General features: G+C 38.8%; 1 protein-coding gene across 2 annotated transcripts in view; it reads right to left on the bottom strand.

The window, feature by feature from the left end:
- PTAR1 (protein prenyltransferase alpha subunit repeat containing 1) overlaps positions 1-16094 on the bottom strand; it is a 35414-nt gene extending 19320 nt beyond the window's left edge. Inside the window, exons 1-4 of one of the 2 annotated variants that reach the window (XM_038170550.2) lie at positions 15876-16094; positions 11266-11435; positions 6365-6431; positions 1635-1739 (exon numbers count right to left, since the gene is read on the bottom strand). In XM_038170550.2, the coding sequence (XP_038026478.1) occupies positions 1635-1739; positions 6365-6431; positions 11266-11435; positions 15876-15961 (428 nt within the window). In that variant the 5' untranslated portion in view covers positions 15962-16094. Of the gene's footprint in view, positions 1-1634; positions 1740-6364; positions 6432-11265; positions 11436-12669; positions 14800-15875 lie in introns of those variants that run through there. The other variant, XM_072030981.1, reaches the window with a different exon arrangement.
- Positions 16095-24051: the final 7957 nt, after the last annotated feature.

Below are 24051 nucleotides of genomic sequence, written 5' to 3'. Positions count from 1 at the left end.
ACTTCAGTCACCATATATGCAAGAAATGGGAAAATCTCATTCTCGAAACTACCTTTTTATTCTGAGCAAACAAGAAAGAACAACAAATTATAACACTAATAAAAATATTCCTAATTTAAGATTGCATTAAAGTTGGAGATAGACATTTTCATTATTTCTAAGATGTAAATAAATACTAAGAACCTTACAACTTAGCTTGTAGTCAAACTTCTGACTAGTTTCATAAAAGTATGTTGGTCCATATAACAATATGCATGGCACCAAGCTCAACATTAGTTACATGCTAAAATTTGTTTTCTACTGCTAGTTACCACATAGGAAAGGCTAAACCATGACAAACTGCAGGGTGTTCTTCCATTATTTCTATGCAATCCTTTTGCTTCAAACAAAGCAATCACGCAGCATGAGTAGTCAGAATGAAGATGCTGAAAAGCCATTGAAGGGTAACAAAATTAAAAATCAACACTGCAGAAACTCATTAATGTTGTTGCTAAATCAATACCACTAAGATAGAAAATAACAGAAACTAAGTGAGGTAATAATACCCTATAAAGTGAGTAACACCTAGTAATAGTCCATGTATTGCATTCTATGTAAACTTCCAGAATTTTGAGCACATCCACTAAACTCAAAAAGATGAATTTACCAACAACACCCTAATCCCAAAATTCATGTTATCTTTAAGACTGAAACTTGTGTATGTTTTTGATAGAATATGAATCCCCTCATAGGATATTAACTTCACGGTTATCCCAATACTGGGCATGTGAAATACAAACATTATGAACTGCTTTCTAATGTTTTCCATTCAAATCTCTTAAAAATTGTCTGTAAAAGGATGAATAAAAATGTAAAAAAAAAAATATATATATAAAAAAAACCACACATACCAAGAAATTTTATCACAAAATTGAGCAATGTGTCTATACTTCACTCAGCTGTGCTACAGGAATTTTACATACACTCAGTCATGACTAAAATAGTTAGCTCTGTGTTTCAGTAATTCTGGAGTTACATTTTTCAAAAATGTGGTCTAGGTTTTAATATTTAGCATTGGTGATTTAATGGCATTGTGTAAATTAGAAATGATAAAAACATATTCACCAAACCAAAAAAGACTAGCAAAGGAAAAGAAGACAACTTTAGTTACAGAGATTAGCTTTTATAGATTCTTCTCTTTCCAAAGTGTCTGTGGACAAACAATAGAGTTACAAGTTGGGGGGGCTAGGGGACAGTAACCCACAATGCTCAAATAGTTACTATTGGAAACAAAATTCTCAGGATGATCATTTTAGGTCCTGCAAGACATGATAAACCCTTAGGAAAAAAGATCCCATCTCCAAAGCTCATTAAAAAATATGCCATACATTGGCAGATGATTGTATATTTTGTGTATATCATGTGGCATATGATTGTAGTTCTAAGTGTAGCATAAGGGAAGCATCTTCAAAAGCTAAAGCACTGAATTTACTGAATTTTACAGTGACTGGCTCAAAGAATCTGCTGTATTTCTAGTTGTCCTCTTCCATCCAGCACTCTGCTTAACTCACTCGCAGAAGAAAACAAAACAAAACAAAAACACCTAGGAAGAGTGTTTAAGTTTGGGAAAGCAACAGAAAGCAAGGGACACAAACCTATGAATCCACGTTTCTGGACTCTTTGGAAACTTGGTTAACGCCAGTTTTCCAAGATGCAAATCTTTAAGTGGATTTAAAGTGCCAGATAGTATTAATTCTTTCCTACAAAAGATAAAATAAATTTGTATGAATAAAAGATGTAACCTGAAAACAAAACGCAAATCCCAACAACAAACAGCATGGCATTTTGTTTGCATTAAAGTACAATTTCACTGTCAAATTCAAAGGCTTTGGTGGATTGACCCATTCCACTTGGTTATATATGGGCATCACTATTCAGCCAGGCCCAACAAAATAAATCCAAATCAAATAAGTTTATCTTAATACATTCTATCTGTTGGTTCCCAATTCTAACAACCACCAACAAAAAACACTGAAACAACTGTATTTTTGGGTGTGGCCTCTATCACATTTTCTGTTACTAATCAGAAAGCCAAGGAGTTTGGGCTACATATAATGCCTATTAACAGTAATGTTGCTTTTATCTGCACACTCTAGAAGAGTATTAATAACATAAGTTGCTTCTTTTTATTTTGATTCAAGGACTGCCAATAGAGTTACCTTTCTTGAAATTAGGCCTTCAGATTATTTTGTATATCTGAAAATATAGTCACTCTTCCACACAGCTTCCCCCCCCCCATCTTATTTTCACACGCAATTTTTAAATATGTCTCAAGATACAGTATCACTGATTCCTAAATTTAGAAGGAAGGGAGGAATATTCTCTGTGTGTAAAATATTTTTCAAACTCACCAGAAAGGCAGAAATCACTACATTTATTCATAGATAAAACACCTTCTAGTTGAAAAAAAAAAAAAAAAAAAGAATTTACCCTAACAAAACTTACTGTTCAGCTAACAAAAGCCTTCCCAGAACACCCCTTCAACAGATATAGCAGAGTGAAAGTCTGTATTTTACTTTTTTTGCCTTCTTTGCACAGAATTCCCTGCTCCACACCCTGTTTGCCTTTCCAGATTTACAACTCTTCCTGCCCCTCTCAAGCATGTTTGTAGACATCACCCTGTCACTGGTTACTCCAAGAACATTAGCTTCCATCTCCTATTCTCCAATCTACTTATTAGATAGCTGCTTTGAAGTTAAGATACGGTATGATCCAAAATTGCCATTTGATTTCAGGAAACATGCCTCTTCCAGAACATCAGCGTGCATAAAGCTGTAGCAATTTTGGCTTTTTGTTCATTTGTTTGTTTTTAAACGATGTTGTTTATCACAATCATATGCGTGGCACCAGGTTAAGCAAGAGGAGTGATAGTCGGCGAAGGGCATAGGAAAAAAAAAAGCAAACAAAAAAATCCTGGTGGGATGGGAAAGAAATACACTATGAAAACAACTCCTACGTACCAAGTAAAACATCTCTGTGGTGTGAAACAGAACATAGCATGGCAACACCGTGGCAGGTGGAAGAACTAGTCTATTATTGCTATGCAAAAGGTGACATTTTGGTAAAAAGCATGTACACGGACAGAGAAAGAGCAGTTTAGATCAGTCCAGCATTAAAAAAAAAAAAGCAACATGTACAGGTTTAGATTAGATATGGATTACCAGGACAGCAACCTTCCAAGATGTAGACTCCTCATGGGGATATTGCCCTTTCTATCCTAAAGTATTAACTGTAAATAAATAGGCTCAAACATATTTACTCTTAAATTTGTTCTGAGTTTTGCAAAGTTGAGGAACATCACAGGCAAGATTTAAATTTTCTGCTGTGGTAGAAAAACAGTTTTTAGCTTCACAGATTTACATTCAAGAGATACCCTCATTCATAAGTAAGCGACTTAAACCATAGGTATGACTACATTAATATAAACTCCAAATAAACCTCTTTCAGTCTCTTTAAGCAAATACCAGATTTAGGATATACAACTTCCAGCTCACTTTTTGCCACATGAACCATTGTTAGCCCTTCAGCCTTCAGAATTCTAGTTCCCGTAAGAGAGAATCTGAAATGCTTTTCACTTGCCTCATGCTTTAATGACATCTTTGAAGTCACTGATATCTCATGGGAAAATATTTGAACTTTCAGAGCTTCTTGTTATCTGATGCCTTTTGACATTTGATCAATCATACATGTAAGCAACGATATCAACAACAATGATGCCTATGACAATTTCTTTCGTAATAACTTACAGATTTTGGTCATAGTAGCTTGAAAGATTTTTCAACTCATAAAAACATAAAGCAAGTTATGATTAGTAACTGCAAATGCCTCGTTGCTCATTCTGTATGACAGGAATTTCCCTCTGAGTTCTAAGAAATGACACATCTCCTTTATCATGCGTTCCTACACCACACAATTGGCTCTCAATCAGTTCTCCCTGCTTAGGTTATAGGCTCTGCCATTCTGTAGCTTCCCAGTTTCTTCTAATGAAAATAAATAAATAAAAAAAATAACCTGTGCAGGCACATTACGCTGTTTCGAATAGCTCCAAAGTCAAGACAGACATATTATATTACCTGTTCTAGCAGATAGCATATTTAAAGCTTTATGTTCCCCTGTGCTTCACTAACGACATACAATTTTCTTTGATGGTCATTTGAACTCAAATACACATTAGCCTTCCACATCACCACTTGTCTTCTTGCTCTGCCAAGTCCTGTCTCCTCTCCAAGGAAGTGATTTCCTTTTCCTACTCTCAAACAACCACATTCTCTCCACATTCAGTGCTGTTGGGTCAATCACTACCTCTGAAGCTCTCAGCAGAGAATACAATGTAGGAAACGTATTATCTCAGCCTAAAATGATAAACTTATTAGATTGTACACAAAGTACTCTGCAGAAAGGGCTGCTATTCAGTAAATAACTCTTATTCTTTTTATTTTAGGCTTCTCAGAATCTATGATGCTTTTTTTCCTCTCCAAATAAAACAGGGAATTTGTGTGTCAAGAGCATACGATGAATCTGGCACAAAAAACATCCTCTGCAAGATGAAAACAATCATCCCACGGCCGATCCATCATGTTCTGCAAGCAGAGTGCAAGTCCCACACAATTAGTTCCCTGCCTATAATAATCCACAGTACAAATTTATCTCCGGTATCTGTGCAGAACATAGCCTGTCTTCTACTCTGTGACCACATATATCATCCATGTCTGCCTGCCTTGATCTGTAGTATGCTGAGATCGGAACCACACAGCATAGTAGGGAGGCTGAAGTGATGTGCTTTGGTTTGGGTTGTGCCATTGAGTGCCTACCCTTTGAAAGGGCCAATGCCCAGCAGCAGCCTAAACCAAGGCAGGAGTAGATTTGGCACATCAGAACCCCATCTAGAGCACTCAGAGGCAAATCCCTCAGCTACTGAATGGCTGGAATGACATCAGCCTCTCTCTGAGTGAGACACAGTGTTTCAAAGACAAACCACCAACCAGGCCACCCCGCCAAAAATCAGAGGAGGACAGACATCCTCTCAAGTTTTTTGCACACTGAGGTAAACCATAAAGGCCATAAAAGAGACAATCTTCACCTACGTTCCTTAATGTTGTTATTCCATTTGCAATTTTAAACTACCCCTCTCGTCTATGTCCAAACGAACTCTTTCAGCTGTCAGGCAGAAAAAAATGCACAGACTGTTAAGGATAGATGCATTTGCATCAAAAAAAAAAGACAAAGCAAAAACCTGAATTCAGTTTTATGTACAACAACATTACATTACTCTAATAGCTCTAGTGTTTATACATGCTGATAACTCCATTTTGTTACTTGACAGCTATTTGGGGGTATACATTTTCAAGACAGTAAGCCCTTTGCTACCACTTCCACCTGCCTTTCTTACATCCAAGATGCTAGAGAGTGACAGATCCCAGCAGAATCCTCCAGAACTGTATCACCAGTTAAAAAACATATATATATATATATATATATATATATATATATATATATGAATTTGTGATATATAGGGCTGACAGCAACCCACAGCTTTCTAGGTCATTTTGTTCATTTTTTCCTACTGAAATTGAACTACTACTTTTGTTTAACAACAAAAAGTGTTTTTGATTTTCTTTTCTTGTTTTAAACAAGAGCCCTCCTAGACACTAACAACTTCCTGGCAGTCCTCTAACCACTCTTAAATTATTCCTTTTAGACTGTGTCATATCTTACCTGGGATGCAGAAAAATATTCTCCCACCTGCAGGATTTACACAAAAATTATCTGCTTCACAACACTATGAATACAACTTCCTCCCCTTCTCTTGCAGTATATTAAGGGCTATTCAGCTTTGACAAGCTGCACTGGTAGTGGTACTAAATTGATCAGTTTGCTCAAAAGGACTCAGGTATAATATTGAACGAATGGTAAAATGGGAACAATGAAATCAGACAGCAGACATCAGTTGGGTGCTATGCGATTCAGCAAAAAGGATACGTCCATCTAAGTTTACAACTCAGTTGAAGCCTGCCTCAACTGATGGACAAAAAGAGAAGTGGCAGTTCGAATGGGACTCCCATCCAAAAAAAAAAGGGGGGGGGCCTAACTCCTGTATTCACGCGCAGCAGCGTAAACTTTGTCTGTATGAAACAAACAAAAACCAAAACCAGTATGAAATTATCTGTGAGGCATACAGGATAAAAGAGATGTTCAACATTCCTTCAGCACTCCTTCGCTGAGAAGCTGTTGCTGTGTCATTAATTACCACTTAAAGCGGAGCTTATGGCTGACTTGCATATTCAGGCCCAGGTCTTTCTGATGTCATTTGCTCAGGGCAACCTACCTCACGTTCCAAGCCGTGGTGAAGTCTGGGTTCAGTAGCAGCAGTGTACACGTGATATCCACCAGCTCTAAAATGAGTATAAGAAAAAGAAAACACAAAAATTAGCAATGGTTCACAAAGAGCAGTGGTCTTTCTGAATCCCTTTAGCCCCCACCTCTTCCCTTCTTAACATCTTCACTCCCATGGCTGCTACATCTATGGATGCCTGCCTCTGCAAAACGCTGCTATATCTCATTCCAGAAAAAAAAAAAAAAAAAGACAGCTTAATTTAAAAGGGAGCAAAATCAGCCATATCTTCCCTTTTGGCTATTTGAAATAGTGGACTTCTATATTGTTAACCACTCTTATCTAAGAAGTCTGCAGCTGGGAATTTCTGACTGCTACCTGTTTATCTATCTAGACAGATGGTATACATACATACGAATAGATAGACATACAGATATATCTACATAGAGATATAAATAACTAGATGGACAGATTCAAACACATCATATGCTCTCAGAGATGGACAGGAAAATTACTTAATTTATATTTTAACCAAGATGTTTCTCAGAGAGGTCAGTTGTTATTTAACTGTGTGAAAAAGTGGAATAGCTTTGTTTATAACTGCATACCTACTTGTTCACTTATGTCTGACAGAGCAAGTTTGTGCTCCTCATGAGCTCCTGCCTATAAGTTATAATTTTGAATTGACAATTTTGAACTGAGCTGTTAACGGTGACATTTTAAAAATTACATTAAAGAATTAAGCTGAATTTGTTTTTTCATGTTTCTCTTTTTTGCCCTTTTGTTTTGTTTTTGTTTTTGACTTTAATGACATTTTTTTTTGTTTAAAGACCTATTTGTTGCTGGGGCATGAAGCACACCTATGATGTGCAACCACTTTTCTTTATATGATGCCTAAATGTACACAGCTTTTTCTTTGACTTATTCAATCTCTGAGACAGCAAAGTACTTCAACACCTATTTAACACCTATTTAATTTTACACGGATAAATTGCCAGTGTCCACAATAAAATATTCAGGATTACTCACATATGTAAAATTTAACACCTAGTAAGTGTTTTGCTGGCTATGGTTTTAATTGTACACTCAAAAAGTCGCATTGGCAACACTCAGCAAATCAAAAGCAGATGTATAAGAAACATGAAGTAAAATTGTGAGCTATGGTCGTTTCATTTACACTTTCCATTTAACCTTCTTAATATATCAGCAGTTATTCTACCTTTTACAAAAGTCTATAGATTGTACGTGTCATCAATATGCACATTTAAACACTAATTATTCTGTTATTATTACCTTGAGTCATAAACAATACTAACATATAGTAACACACTTCCTGCCTTCCAAAATGCAATGGGTCAACAGCTAATAATCACTTCCCACTATGTTATGCAAGGTAACATAAACCTTCTTTATGTCAAATTCACATACCTCCTATAGGGCAACTGAGAGCTTCTTGAAGGAAAAAATCCAGCAATTACTACCTTTGCTGCTAAACACAACCCAAAGCTAAAAAACAAAAATGGTTCTCCTATATTTAAGTAACTGCATTGTTACTCTGTTCAACCAACCTTCTCCCCAGCTGGTGTTTATTAAATACAACAACACAAACAGAAAAGAAGGAACCCCATACAAAATGTTAGTATTTGCTTTTCCCCTAGACATGAGCCACATCCATCTTAGTCTTGCCTTCTATTTAAACTAAACTGCCAGCAGATTGCTGGCGTAGTACAATTTTTAAAACATATCGTGAAGAGTTTCAACCGCCAGATCTAGGTTGACTGACACTTATCATGCATTTCATTTTCAGCTGCTTATCACTTTGCAAACAAGTCTGCAGGCTGTATCTAAAGGGTCCAATGCTTCTGCTCAATCACAGAAGTGTCAAGGCACCAGGACTGCGCAATAAGGAGATCTGCCTTCAGGACCTTTTTTATTTGCTATAGGAGGAAAAGGTATTTGCTATAGAAGTGAAAGGTAAATGGGACTGCAAAATGTGTGATAAGATGAAACTGAGAGAAACAACAGAGTACTGTGACAAAAGACATCATTACAGACTGCTGAACTTGGACATTAAAAAGTCTGAACTTTTTAGGGTTGAATTTTATTAATTGTTTTAGTAATTATTAGGTACCATCATTATATAGTCTATGACATATAGGATATGTTAAATGAAGTTTATTACAGCCTATATCGATCATTTAAGAAACAGTTTTCAGAGACTACATAACTCCACGTAGAAGAATATAGATCGTTTGTCCTACAGTCATGATTTCACATTAATGTTATTATTCTGGTATTGCCCAAGGTTTGAAACAGCACCAAGACATGCACAATTTAAGCACTAGCTTATCTAACATTTTGTTTTACAGAAGTGTTTGGAAAAAAAAAATTAAAAATCACCGTATCCTGAACATAATCAAAGGAAAGAAGCAGACAAAAGGAAAGTCTCCAAGCAATAACCATTTCTTTCAGTCCAATTTACTTTGACATTTGCTGTAACAAACAGCAGATGTAGATTTCACGAAATACGAATTCTGAGCCAGAGATGTCAAATGACACAATTTTAGTAACCTCTGAGTTTTTCCATGCAATGTCATGTGACAGATCTGGCACACATAGGTAGGAGTTGCCAGATAGTTCTCTTTGTGTCAATAACAAAACTCAACATGTCTTTTATTTAAAATTTTAAAAGCACTTTCTGCTGGATACATTTTAATCAAAATACAGCATCACAGATGCTCACAAAATAGGTATCATTCTGTACATTAAAAGCTTCCTCAGATGCAAGAGGGCAACAATGACTGTATATTTTTAGCTTGTTTTCTTTTCAAATATGACTGTATCCAGATTTTTATTTCTGTACATGTATCACACTAATGAGCTTTTCAGAAGAAAAAAAAAAAAAAAATTCCACTGTTTTAGAAGAAAAGAAATTAGAAGAATTTAGAAGAAAAAATTCCACTGCTTTAGAAGTGGACTTGCAGGTTTATGGGAAGTAAGGATATTCTGGGAATGTTCACAATGATACTCTGAATAAGGAGAAGATATGTAGCGATTTCAGACAACTGTCTTGTTGATGTGCACAAATAATATACATGCATATATTAAAACAATTTGGAGAAAGGATAAAAACATATTATCAAACTGGGACTTCTAAACTAGAACAATAGCAAAAAGTACTCTTGATCCTGGATCCCAGAAAACATTCAAGCTTTCAAAAGAAGCCATGATAAAATTAAACATCTCTCAGTAAGTTATTAAGGACTGGCTTCTTCTAGGATCCTGCCAGAAGAGTATCAGATGAAATCATACACCTTAATCGGGACCCTGTTCTTCTTCGTTCTACCTAAAACGGCTTATGGTAATTCAGACAACACAGAAGAGGTAACGGGAGACTGTATTTGCAACCACTGTTTATTACAAATAGCAGTAGAACACCCAATTGGGTTTGCAGCAGCAATAAATTTATACTTTCACTATGTTCAAAAGAAAACAGCTACCTTGCCAAATTCTCACTATGAAGTCTTACCTACAAAAAAGAATTCAGAAGGAAATTCTTGAGGATATTACATTTCAAATGTACAGAAAAGGTAATGTCTCTTGATACTGTATGACTACTTAACCTATGTTAAAAACAATTGTGTAGGTCCGTCTGGGAAAGACTTCTACCTTCATTTCCTCCATCACTGTAGTTCAGTTTCCACTAGAATTTCCTATCGAACGTGAGACTCTTTTAAGGGCACAGCATGCTAAATGCTGTAAGCTGGACATTGCTTCTAAACGTGCTACTAACAAGGTGAGGTCCTGGTCATGGTTTACAGGAGTTGCTCAGAAGACATGAAAATACGGTCGGTCATCTCTTCTCAAACACATGACATTGGCTTTCATAATTAAAGAAACAAAGGAGAAGGGAGTTACTCTTCAAAGGAAGAAAATCAAACAAGATTCAATAGACAAACAGGTACTTATATAAACTTCCCCTGTTTTCTGATGCATAATTTTGGCCTGTGTTTTCAGAGAAGAGATTCTGAGATGCTTCATCTGTGAGGAAAGTAGGGACGCTTTCTGAACAGTCAGAACTCCCTTGCCATTCCTGCTGGACAGACAGGAATGCACCAGACAGACGGTGTCACCACAAGAAAGCACAAGAACCTGCCTAAAAGGAGCAGTGTGCCAGTAAGTTTGAATCCAACTGAGAGAAACATACAGGAAGAAAAATTTTTAAGCTGACTGCCATTTAGAAGAGACCTAAAGCCATAAACAGAAAAATTAGTTTCCTAAACTACAGCTACCCTTTTTCATTCTTGTTTTAAACAGAGTAAGTTACTTTGTAAAGAGTCAAATATCCCATGTCACACTTGCTTATAAATCTTTAAAAAAAATATTTAAAAAAAAAACACCACACACTCAAAATAGACAATATACAGAAAAGTATTTTTCATGCAAGTAAAACAAATTAAAAAACAGAACAACAATAACAAAAAAAGGAAAAAGGGAATAGAGTTTTACAATTACCAAGTTGTTTGGACACATGATTCCTGGTACCCCTAAGTCCAAAAAACATTGCACTTCTTTCTTACTTCAAATCCACACATCTCCATAACTGCCCTTCTGTCTCAGGGCATACTTCCTTCTGCACACAGAAATGGGAATAACTCACTTCCCTCTCAACCTTCCAATGTGGCAAGAGAGGAAGGATTTGCATTGTCAACCAAGCAGCAATACAACTTGTTCGTGTCACCATGAAGCACAACATAAAGTCAGAGCATTGCACTCAATTCTTTCAGAGCAGGTTAGGCTGCCTTCAAGAAGGGGCAGTGTAGCGTCCAAAAACGGTAAATAGAAAATGTGTGTTAAAATCAGGTAAAATACTATTCTACATCTGGGTAACTTACCATCTTTGTTCAGCCATTGTTTTCTTTGTCTGTAGAGTAGAAGTTTATTGTGGACATATGGCAAAAGAAACTTGACGCACCAGCTCTCCACACCAAGCTTGTTTTCTACCAGGACTATAGGGCTCCGGTTATATCTGGCTTCAGGACAGGGTATTAATCCTATTTCATCTCTTTAAAAAAAAAACAAAAAACAAACAAACAGAAAGAAATATAATTAAACTTACTTGCAGTATTTGCCAATTATTTTTCTCAAAAAGCAGTGCTCCCTGCCAGTTCATCACCTTTTTCCCTGACGTTACAGAAGTCTGTGCTCATTATTCTCAACTCACCCTCTTGTTTCTTCCTAGACTTCAGGTATGATAAAATGTGTTTTGAGAAAGCCATCCTCTGCACCAAATTGCAGCAAATTAACTCAGTAATAAGTGATTCAAACACGTTTTAAAGTGCAAATAAAGATTTAAGTTGAGGGGGGAAAGAAAAAAAGCCTAAACATATTTTATCACCACACAATTTATTCAGACACAATATAAAAGCTAGCTGTGGTTTTGGTTAAGTGCCTCTACAAAATTTTATTTTAGCTCCCCAGTGCAGTAGCAACAGAAAAACAGGAACACTTCAAGACATGCTGAACAGCCTCAATGTAATGTTCATCCATGACTGGATGAACAAGAATGAATTCAAAATCTTTAAAATGCTATCTAAGAAGATTCCTTCTGGTGATTCTGGCTTTTCTGAACATACCCAGAAAAGTTACACCAGGTTTTCTCAAAAATCTTGAATGGGCAAGGTCCCTGCTTTGTATTTTCACAGTACCAACATTAACCATGCCTCTAGAAAAAAAATCAAATAAATAAAACATGGGCACAAAAATTCATACCAGCAAACACAGCAGCAGCATCAGAAGCTTTTTAGTTTCAAGGGGCGATATAATTTTTCCTTTTTCCTCAGCTTTTAGTGTGCATGAGTGTTGGAAGAGTGGTCGTAACAGCTTCTTAAAAACAAACAAGACTGTCAATTATTCACACTCACCTGGACCAAAAGCAATATTATTATATACTTGCTATTATGAATGATTTTGCCTTTATGCCCTGTTTCATAGAAAAATGTCTGTTGCTGAGAAGGGAGCTCCTCAGGTCTCAGGCAAGAAAAAAAAAATCTGCTGTGGTTTTCAGAACCACCTTAAATTTTCTCAGTACAAGGCCTACATATACGCTCCAACCCTGTAACCTCAACTCAGTTACCTTAAACTAATTTTGTTACTGGATAATCTGAATGCGCTGATTTAGTTCAGTGTCTAAAAGCAAAAGTGACACCACGAGCTTGTTAAAGAACAAGTATATCTGCTTTTTCAGGAAACTGATTTGTTCTGTCAGACTGCAACAAGCCACGAAGAGCACAAGTAACCTGAGGGAAGACATCCCCAAACAGCTTGGCTCTGTCTCCAAATGCACAGCCATGTCCCCTACCCATCTCTCGTCACCTGGGAACAGAAGAGGAAAACTCTGTATTTTACTGCCCACTACACCATAAGCAATAAATATAAATAAAAAAAAAAGATTTTAATGCTTGCTGCTCCACTGAAAAAACAAGTTAAGGTTTTCACAAAGCTAGTCAGATTAGACCTACAATGTCACTCCAGACTGCTGCTTTCAAGAGGGTGCCTTATAGCCTAAATTTGGTACTTACTGCTGGCTCCATTTCATTTATGAATCTTAAACCTACAGTCCTCGGTCAAACTTTGTCTGGCCTTGCATACTGGGACACATGGGGCCTCAGCTGCAAGAAAGATACAGTTACCTGCAGCTTTGCTAATTAGCTCTGTGAATAACCACTAAAATTTACCAGCTAATGCCTATAGACAGTACACCAAAGGTAAAGAGCAAGGGGAAAAAACAAAAAAACAGAGAACCGCACACCCACACCTTCTGTCCTTACCAAGTAAAAAAGGTCTGATTTGGGAAAGCTAAATTTCACAACGCTGCATTGAAGATGCCACAATGACAGACAGGTAGGGTTTGCAAACACCCCAACAAACCAAACAAACACCCCAACTCTGGGGTCATGCTCAGCAAGCCAAGAGGCAGAGGACCATACCATGGCACAACGAAAATTGTGAAGATACAATGCAACACAAGAAGTGGTGTATCTGGTAACTGCTCGGTTTTCCCAAGATGCAAACCAGGACTTGTCATCTGGTAGAGATGCTGTCTACAACACCCTGGTATTGCTTCTTATGACCTGGGTGGTTCAGAAACCATATGTGGCATTCAGTTCCTGAGAGGGAACAGAATTTATACTTTAAAATACCAGAAGAGCAGGTTTATCCACGACAGGGTGCCTAACTTGCGGCCAAAACAATCCATACAAACCACCACCTTTTCCAGCTGGCTGCTCCTGAAGGCCCCTCTGGTCTGCAAAAGGAGCAAGTAAGAGGGCAGGCCGTTCATTTTGTCAGTCCAACAGGCACTGCTTGAGAACTCCGGCAGCCTTTGCTCCATCGTACATCCCCCCAAAAAAAAGCTTCTGCAGCAGGACTCATGTGCAGGCACCAGTGACCCAATTAGCGCTTGTAAAAGTAAATGACTGAAATACCCCTAATCTTCTGCAGACAGCCTCCGGTCACAGAATTGTAGGATCATCCAGGTTGGAAAAGAACTTACAGATCCTCAGATTCAACCACCAGCTCTTCTGGGGTTGCTGTGACCCCAGAGCGGGACCTGGCACTTAACCCGGCTGAATCGATCCGGCCCAGGCGTGGGCACACCTCAGTCATATCAACACAACTGCACAAGCCAGCTGCAGGACGGAGGATGCCCACGTTTAGGTCAGGATACAAGCTGCTCACAATACCAAAGGAAACAGCAGTTGAGGGCTGCTGTTCTTTGCTGTCACCTGAAGCATGACCTACTGTGAAAGCAACATTTCACTCCCTAAATTCTCTGGTTTTCCATTATTGTCTGGTGAATTTTATGATTTTTTGGTGTACTTGCAATTCTTTTCCTAAAAGCAAGTACTCCGGTCATGTTCCAAAACCTGCATGAATTACCTTGGGATTTACAGGTGATCAATGTATCATGGTAACTCACATTCCCAAAACACACGATGGAAGCTGCTAGAACTCAGTGGATGATTTGAACAAGGTTGTCACTGAAGGCCTGTCATGACAGAGCTTCTTTAACCTGCATGGAGACTGGAGAAGTTACGTGCAACCATCTGCTGAGCTCTGGCAGCAGCAAGACGAGTTTCACATCAGTAAGGACTTAACAAAGAAAACTTCTTTCTCAGTCCCCAGCAGAGAAATTTGCAATCATACCAAAAAACGCCTCGATTTAGAGTTCTGAATCTCATAAAATGAAGAGTGTTTTTTAAACACAGTAAGAACATGGTGAATTGAGTCAGAAAAAGTGATCCAAACTGAACTGATATAAATCGTTGTCTGCAAACTAGAAAGCACCTCAGATTTCACACACAAATGCTGGGCTACCATCTAAGAGTTCAGCTTCCCAATTACACCCACAACTCGGGTACTTTTTTGACAAGTGAATCTTATATTCTGTTTGACCTCACATGCATAAGAAAAGCAAAGTTGATAAAGAAAGCATGCACTGATCTGTTCAGTGTTGGCAGTCCATCAGTTCCAGTGGGACAACCCATGCCAATGATTTTATCAGGACCTATCCTTGTAGGGACTGGGTAAAAGTATCTTCCAGTAAACTTCACAGCCTTATGAAAGCTTGCTCCAAATCTAATTCAAAATAAATAAATAAAAGAGAAAGAAAAACATTCTAGTTAGCCCAAAATTGAACTTTTACGTGTTTTTATTGTTCACCAGAGACAACACCCTGTTTAAACCCTAGAAAGCATGGAGCCTGCTTCCGACAGAAGCAGTGGGGGCAAGTGAACAAAGTGTCGGAGGCATGGGACAACAAACACTGTAAGAGTGATCAGAGTTGGGGACAAAAGTATGAGGTCCTGAATGCACACTGTGCACTGGGCAAGCCACTTACTCTCTGCGGAGCCAGATTTAAGGAATTCGAAGCTGGATCTGTGGCACCAACGGGACGCTCGGTTGAAGAGGACAATGTTTGCCAGGGACTGCAAAGGACCACGACCACCTCGGCGCACAGGAGGAAGGCAGGGCAGGGAGTCAGGTCTATGCCCACTGGGGCTGCAACCCGCTGCTCCGGAGGCAGGAGGCCTGCAGCCAAGGGCCTGGCGCCTGTTTTATCCCCACGGGAGCTGTGTCCCAGGAGCCGGGCGGGCTGACCTCCCCCTGCCCGCCTCGGGGGAGCGGCACCCAGCCCGTCCCTGCTCGCTCCGGGCATGACACAGCGCATCGGTCTGGCCGCACATGGCTCTTGTAACCTACTTTCATCCCCTGGACTGCACGAAAGGGAAGAGCAGCAGCAGCAGCAGCAGCAGCAGCAGCAGCAGCAGCAGCAGCAGCGTGTTCTCCCAAAACACAGGCTTGCCACCGCTGAGGCATTTTGGAGAAGCAGTGCGGGACCGACTGCTGACCCTCCGCAGCCCCGTGCCCAGCCCCGTGCCCAGCCCCGTGCCCAGCCCCTGCCCCTGCCCGTGCCCGTGCCCGTCCCGGCGGCGCCGCTCACATGTGCGGGTTCCGCGCGAAGGCGTTGCGGATGTCCTTCACCACCCGCTGCACCAGCACCGCCACCTCCTCCGGGGACTCGGCCATCTTCCAGCCCAGCCCAGCCCAGCACAGCACAGCCCAGCAGAGCCGTGCCGGGCCCTGCCGTGCCGTGCCGAGCCCAGCCGAGCTCTTCCGGGGCAACGCGGGGCCGCCGTGCGGCTGGGGCGGCCCCGGCTCGGCGCCCCCCGGCGGCTGGTGGCGGCCGAGGGGACGGCGCCGCCCGCAGGGGCCCGGCCCCGGCTGCTGGGGGGGCGTGGAGGGGACGCGGCCGTGTCCTGAGGACAGAGAGCAGCGCAGACGGAGGCATTTGTAGACAAGGAGCTCTGTCAGGGCGGTGTGAGGCAGGGGGAGGTGGATGTCCCCCCTGAGAAACGCTGAATGTGTGCCCACACGTTTTAGTGAGGGTGTCCCCACACCAAGTGACACAAGGCGCTGATGGGAGTGCAGGGTTAAAAGCCAAAATGAACGTGTCGGAGACATCTTCTGCAGCAACTGCTAAAAGACAGCTTACTGCTTTCTATGTTGCTTTCCACTTACTCCCTGAAATAATATTTTAAGTGCTTATGGATGCTTAAAAGCCTGCTGTAATATTTTTCCTCTCACGAGAAAGGGCAACCCCACCTCCTCACCGTCCCAGCCTGCCTCTCCTGAAGAGCCTTCACTGCAGCCCTCACCTCCCACCGCACCTCTGTGCCCCCAGGAAGATCCCAGCCTTGCAGCTGCACACACAGCTCCAGCTCACACCGTCCTGACCCCCCACAAACTGCCTTGAGGCATTTCTCCATTTTGGTGCATTGCTTACATTCCTGCAAATGCTGGAGGTGAACCCTATTTTGTTGACCTGGGGGATTCACTCCTGTCACATCACTCCAGGCACTTTGCTCCTCAACCCTGTCCATCATTCCCTGACAAGCCTGCCAGCCTCTCTCTGGCACTACTCGAACAGAGATAAACCGAGGTGGTGCAACAGCCTGTTTGGGAAGCCCCCTCGGTTTAACACACTTATGTCCATTTTGGGTGATGCACTACTAGTGGGTGCTGTATTGCTTAAAATTATGTCTTGTTAAATCAGGTTTTCAGTGATTATGCTATAAATGAAGATACAACTCGATCTGAATTTAGTAATATTTATAAAATGCAAGTAAACAGAGCTGGGTGCATGGGGAGTCTTTGCTCTACCAACATGCACACCCAAACGTCGAACTTTCTAAATATATATAGAACATGGTTCTATAAAAAAAAAATAAAAAAAAAAATAATAAAAAAAGAACAAGGTTGAAAATCCAATTTCCTTGTTTTTTTTTTTTTTTTTTTTTTTTTTTTTTTTTTTTAATTATTTTATTTTATTATTTGGAATTATTATTTATTACTTCAAATTATTTTATTTTGAAGGATTTAGAATCATAGGATGAATCACAAAATGGGTTGGGTTGCAGAGGACTTTGAAGATCACACGGGGATGATCTAGTAGGGATGCCACCCACTAGAACAGATTGCCCAAAGCCCCATCCAGCTTGGCCTTGAACGCCTCCAGGGATGGGGCATCCACAGCTTCTCTGGGCACCCTGTGCCAGGGCCTCACCACCCTCACAGTAAATAATTTCTTCCTAATGTCTAATCTAAATCACCTCTCTTTTAGTTTAAAGCCATTACCCCTCCTCTTATCACTTCATTCCCCGATAAAAAGTCCTTTTCCAGTTTAATAGTAACATAGGAAATATACTTAGTTCTCAGTGCTTGACATTATTTTTTGAAGAAAATGTTCCTCAACAGTCGTGTATATTTCTGAATCCTGCTAATGTCATTGTTTGTTAATACTGAAACAGTGTATGTTCTCACTTTTTTTTCCCTTACCTCCTTCCCCACCCTCATCCCCCCACCCCACGTTTTCAAATATACCCAGCAGTGTGCTTCAGAACACTTCTCATTTGAGTAGTCTTCTCAGCCTTGACAAAAGGAGAGGTTACAGAGGCGCAGGAGACTACATTATCTGTTATAGCAATACTGATAGGAAACAATTTTGGAAAAATCTCTCAAATGGCAAACTTTGTGAAGCTGACATTTGTAAGGGCAAATATCTTCTTTACAATGTAACATCATTTTCTTGTTCTACCAATAGAGTTCTGGTGCTGAATGAAGCAGAATATTTTAGAGAAATTATATGGGAAAGAAGCAGTTTTTGTGGGTTAATAAAGGCTGTTAAAGTCACATTGCATGTTTTATTTGGTTTTATGCCTTGCCTTGTTTTTATTTGTTTTTTGTTTTTTTTTTTGTTGTTTTTTTTTTTTTTTCCCTAGTTTTCCTACCTTACTTGTTTGAAATACATAACCTTCATTTAATTTTTTTCCGAAGATGATGTTGTTTTTTATCTGAGAAAAATGATAAATAATAGAGAGAAATAATAAAAATGAGAAATAATAAAAAGCATTACTTTCTTTGTAATATATGTGGAGAAAGTTTGTTGTTTGTCATTTTCTTATATTAGCTAGTTAGTAGTTTACACTGGTCAGATTGTAATTGTGTTACTCAGATATTGTCAATTGCTTCTTCCTTGCAACAAAACCAGATAATTTGTATGAAAAATTTATCCTAATTTAGTGCTGAGTCAAAATTTAATATGCCAATATAATGCTTTAGCTACAATAAATTGTGTTTTATTATAATGATTTTTTGAACACTGTAAGAACTGTGGTGTTGACTTGCAGAAAATGGACTCCACGATCAGTCAGATAGTACAGTAGGTGTGTTTATTCAGTGCTGGGCAGCACAGGGAGTAGTCCCGCCAAAGTTGTGTGCACCTGACGTGGCAACTTGCCTTGGTTATATGCAGTGAATTGTTACATATGCATGAAGTTTCACAATACACCTATACATATTCATAACCTGTCCCCGCTTCATATTAAAATTAATCCCAAGGAGTCATTTCCATAAACTCCTCCCATCTGCGCTTTACGCAGTGTATCCTGGTGGTGGTTGTTGGGGGTTGTGGGGATGAAGATTGATGATTCTTCCTCGTCACCGCTACCTGACCTCTTGTCTCTGTGCAGACTCCTTGGCTCTTGTCCATTCACAGGATCAGCTTCTAACAGTTTCTTAAGACAAGCTCACACTCTTATTAGCAGACTGGTCTTGGTAAGGGGCCCAAGGCTTCTTGCTTTAGTTAATTTGCACAATGAACCATAGTTAGCCAAGACACTAAGTAGCATCCTAGTTTAATGCCGTCAGCGCTTTATCACTACGTGAGAAACAAACTCCCTCTGTCAGGCTGGACACACAGGCTCTGTGTGGCTCAGTTCATGTGATCAATGTATCGGTGGGATAGTAGAAATGGCATTGTTGAGGGACACTGCAGACATGGTCCACAGCTGGATGAAAGAGAAAAGGAATGGATAGAAAGGAGGAGCAAACCTCATACTGAAATGTGCAGAAAAATCTGAATATAAGGTTTCTCAGAAACATCCCATACTTTCTATAATTTTTGTTTAATGAAATTAAATTGTGGCTATTAGATTTTCTATGTTTCTCCAAATTAATTCTTTTCCATTCCCACTAAAAGTAAATGTAGTTGAAGTGCCAAGAAAAGGTGATCATGCATACTAAACTATCCACTCTCTTTTGTTGAATAATATTAATCTATGTAACAGTTGAAGCTAAATTGATTTTAATTCTAGAGTAGCCTTAGGCAAGAAATGTTAAATTGCTAAAACATATACTTGTGTTTTATCAATATATATTTATTACGGTGAAAATGTTCCTAATATGCCAGGTAATGTTACTTTTTTTTTTTTTTTTTTTCTTTTCTGAAAATCAAACTGCATTTATTTTCACTCAGACCTCCTATTAATCTGGAGCTGTTCCAGCAGCACTTGTATATATATGTGTTCTGCCAAGAGGTTTGAGTACACCTACCCTGTCCGCTGCAAAATGGTGGCAATTGATTCAAATATCCACTTGAATCAGCTAATCATGAACAATCAACGGAATCAATTAAGATAAGTCTGTCGCCACATTTTTTCCTCTTTCAAAATGTGATTTATTTGTTTTAAGTTCTGTGAAGGAATAATAATTGTTTTAGTGCTGGGTGTGTACTATTATACATACCATTAGTCCAATGTTAGCTAAGACAAAGATATCTTTATACAGTTTTCCGTATCAGCAAACTCATATTGAAAAAGCTTCTCTACCTAGATAAATGTACAGCTTACCTCTGCTTTCATCATGATTTTTCTTATGATTGTTAAGGACTGATGCAGACAAGTAATATCTATGACTATTTTTTGTTTTCCATCCTATTGTAGCATGAAGGTGGGATGATTGCTTGGTTTTGTAAATGAGCATATATTATGTTGTGCCTAGGTCATCTTGAAACATTTTTACTTACTGCCAGAGGCCACATTTGGCTGCTTTTGAGAATGTTTTCTCATTTTTTAGGGAAAGTCACAAGTAAGTCTCAGAATATTTCCTTACATGTAAGAGCACTAAGTTTTACAGGTAAAAGCATTAATTTCTATTTAGGATACAGATGATAGAGAGTGGAATTCTGTGACTTACTGACTTCACTTTGTTGTATATTTACATATTTTAATATGCTTTATTACTATTCTTCACAACAGCCATACAATATGTGAAAGTATATAAATCAGTGACAGATGGGCTTGACTGGTTTAAACTGAAGAGACTTGGAGCCTACATCTGGAAACTGAAGGGACAAGGAAGAAATTCCTTACTGATGTCAACGTGCATGTAGTGGACTGCTGGATAAGGACTGCATGCAAAAGCAAAGTACAGAACTTTACTTTTTATGATGATCTAGTATGCGATTTTTATTAGACTGGATAGATTTCCTTACTTAGAAAGAATTTTTCTCCCGCTTTATAAAAGATACAGACTATAACATGGGAATCTAGAAGATGGACTTTGGTACCTAGGAAAGAAGAAAAGCATTATGTCTATAGTGACAAGAATGGAGGAAATACTTCATTTTGGTGACATAGAAGGAGGTCACAGAGGAGCACAATGCTTCAGGAACGCAAAATAATTCATTTAACAATTCATCTAATAATTCATCATGTAACACCTATAGACTTCTTACCATAGTTACTAAGAATAGTGCTTGGTTCTATATGAGGACAGAGTTGTTTAGCACTCTTGGTGCAGGGAGAGGGAAGGTGATATACTGTATGTATAGAAACACTAAAAATCAGAAAAATGGACATTTTAATAAGCTTTCTAATCTACTCTTTCTATAATATTTTTGTATAATATTCATCAGGTATATTACTGTTTAATTACAAGATATATGTATTTGAATGTTTGAAATTACTTTGTGATTAAAATGCTATGTACATTCTTTGTATGATATGTTATTTCTGTTATGTGTTATAAAATAAAGTTATAACCTTGTGCAGTAATTTTAAAAATTGCAACTATATGGAAGATTTGCTGAGGCCCATTTATCTATATTGTCAATTTCTAGAAGTCTTCATTTCCTTTTTTTTTTTTTTAACTGTCTGTGATGTACATCATGAATGTAATTACCATTATTATAAACTTTGATACAAATGCTATTATGTATAAAAGGCTAGTTATTTGTTACAGGTCTGCCCTTATGTCTAGTGTTTATGATGTCTGTGTTATCAGCATAGAACTGTGTGTGTGTATTCCTGAATAAAGTGTAATCCACACTAGCTCTGAAAGTATGTCTGTTGATAAGTTTTAGACTGTTTCAGAAAATATGCATAAATGTACATACAATTAAAGTAATTAAAGTAAATTTAAAACCTTGTTAGGCAATATGAAATCTGAATACAATTTCATTTAGTAAAGGCTTAAGCTTATCTCTAGGTCTAGTGTAAAAATTTTTCTAAGATATTGCTTCTTCCTTTTTACATTAAACAAAGTGCATATAAAGGATGCATTAGCCTTGTACATTAGCACATATTTTATAATTACAATATAATAGTAGAAATAAAATTGCAAATAGTATATAGCAAAAATAGTATATATATAGTAAAAGTAGTATAAAATAATATTGTTTATTATATATATATATATATCATATATTATACTAGTATAAGTAGTGTATATTATGCTAATATAACATATTTGCACAGGTTTTAAAGTTAGAAAAATAAAAATAATACAAGAATTCCTGCATTATTTTTATTAATAATTTTTGTACATCATGACAATATATACATCCTGTACATTGCTTGTACTGCATGACTAGTGCTGCTGGTGAGGTTATCTTTTCTCCTGTATTGACAATGGCAATAATAAGCACCATCATTAAAATTTCAGATTCCTCAGCTAGTTCTATACTCAGTGCAAATTTTGCTTTTTAATTGAAAGGAAATTTAAGCAATTTGGGAAAAAATGTTAACAAATGTTGTTTGAAATGTTATTAATACTTAATCTGTCATTCTCTCTGTAAATGTTAACCAGTGTTTTATTAAAAGGTCAGAATTGAACTATATCACACGATTGTAATTGTAACATATTGAATCAGGCTGCTGCTTTCATCCCTCTGTTAAACTTTAACGACATGCTGAAATTGCATGAGAGCTTAAAACTGTCCTCTTAGCAGTTTAACTGGAGCAAGCTGTATATTAACTTGGTTAAAACATGCCCATGTGTTCTTAGGAAGTGCTGTTCAGTTCTGAAAAGTGAGTATTTAATAACAAACGGTGGCATTCTGCTCTAGAGTTCTTATTCCAGTGTATTTATGGCTTTAACCCAGCAGGTTTAAGGGGAAAGTACGTTTTTGCTACTTTTTATGCCTGTTAACCTCTTCAGATCAAAAGCAAGAAAGGACTCTGATCTCGACTTTTCTTTACATAAGGGTTTCTCCAATGGGTTTAGATGAAGGGATCTTAGTACATGGCTGAGGCCTGCCAGTTCCCATGGAAGTTTGTTACCTGCTTCCCACATCAGTGAGACTGGGCAGGCGGTACTTTGGCCTTCTGTCACTGGTGGAAGTGCTGTTATGCTTAAAAAATCAAGGTGGCCCTCAGCTGCATTTGAATAACCAAGAGGGTAAGTGTTAGTTGTCTGCTATCGATCCCACCAGGAGGTACTTAGGAAGTGAGCTGCCTCTCTGTGTTGTGCTGGATTCAGCTCCATGTGCATCCCAGCTCTGTGCTGTGCTGGATCCCAGGTCTCACCTATGTGCTGAGGCGGAGCAGAAGGAGCTGCCAGTGCAGTTCCTAGGTAGCCCTGGGGCCAGGCCACTATCCTCAGCAAATATGAGGGTCACAGCCATCTGCTGTGGGGCTGGGAGAAGGCTTTGGGTGGCCTCGCTGCTCTCTTCTGCCCCTGTCCCCTCAGGCACCCCTCTGTAGGGGCTGCGCTTCTTCAGCTGTTACTTTCAGGGTGCTCTGGCTACCCTCAGTTGAAAGGGCTTATTCTTAATGGGAGAGTTAAGGGTGCCTAGATGGCTGTCAGAGGTATTAATTTGTGGAAATCTGTGTCCAAAACGTCAGTTAGTAACTGAAAAACTGGGGCTGTTTTTTTGCCTTGGTCATGGCTTCCAGGGCCCAGAATGAACAGTACAGATCTGGTAGCCTCTCTTAAGGAGGAAAGCTGAGCATAACTTGATATGGGTATCTTGCTTTCTCCCCAAAATGTCACATGTTGTGCACAAGGAGTTGCTGACTACACAGGATAAAGTGAAGTTCGAGTGCTTGCAGGTGAGGTGGCATGCATGTGTAGGAGTGGGAAGTGTCTGTCTGGATAAAACACTAACCCTGTTGTGTACAGCTGTTGTTCTGCTTTCTCTTCAAGCAAACAAAGCACGTATATGCCCTTTCCTTCCTGTGATATGTCTGTATTATCTTCAGCCTGTGTTAACAGAACCTCTGTAGGTGTAAATACTGCAAACAGAACATTTGCTTTTTTATTTATTTTTTTTTTAATTTATTTTTTATTAAAACCTTCAGACTGATGCTAGGATTCTGACCACAAAGCAGCTGGTACAGGCGAGTAACACCTTGACTTCAGCATGAGGATTCATGGTGTGAAGGGAAATATAGCAGGGATGCTTTCTCACAAATATATTTAGAAATGATTGTAACACATGCTTTTCTTCCCCTTACAATCTATCCTTCTGAAACACTGATGATACCTTATAATAAAAT

The sequence above is a fragment of the Anas platyrhynchos genome, chromosome Z (genome assembly GCF_047663525.1).
Source record: "Anas platyrhynchos isolate ZD024472 breed Pekin duck chromosome Z, IASCAAS_PekinDuck_T2T, whole genome shotgun sequence".
NCBI lineage: Eukaryota > Metazoa > Chordata > Aves > Anseriformes > Anatidae > Anas > Anas platyrhynchos.
The sequence above is the reverse complement of the archived record's forward strand: the minus strand, read 5'-3'. Positions and strand labels throughout refer to the sequence as shown.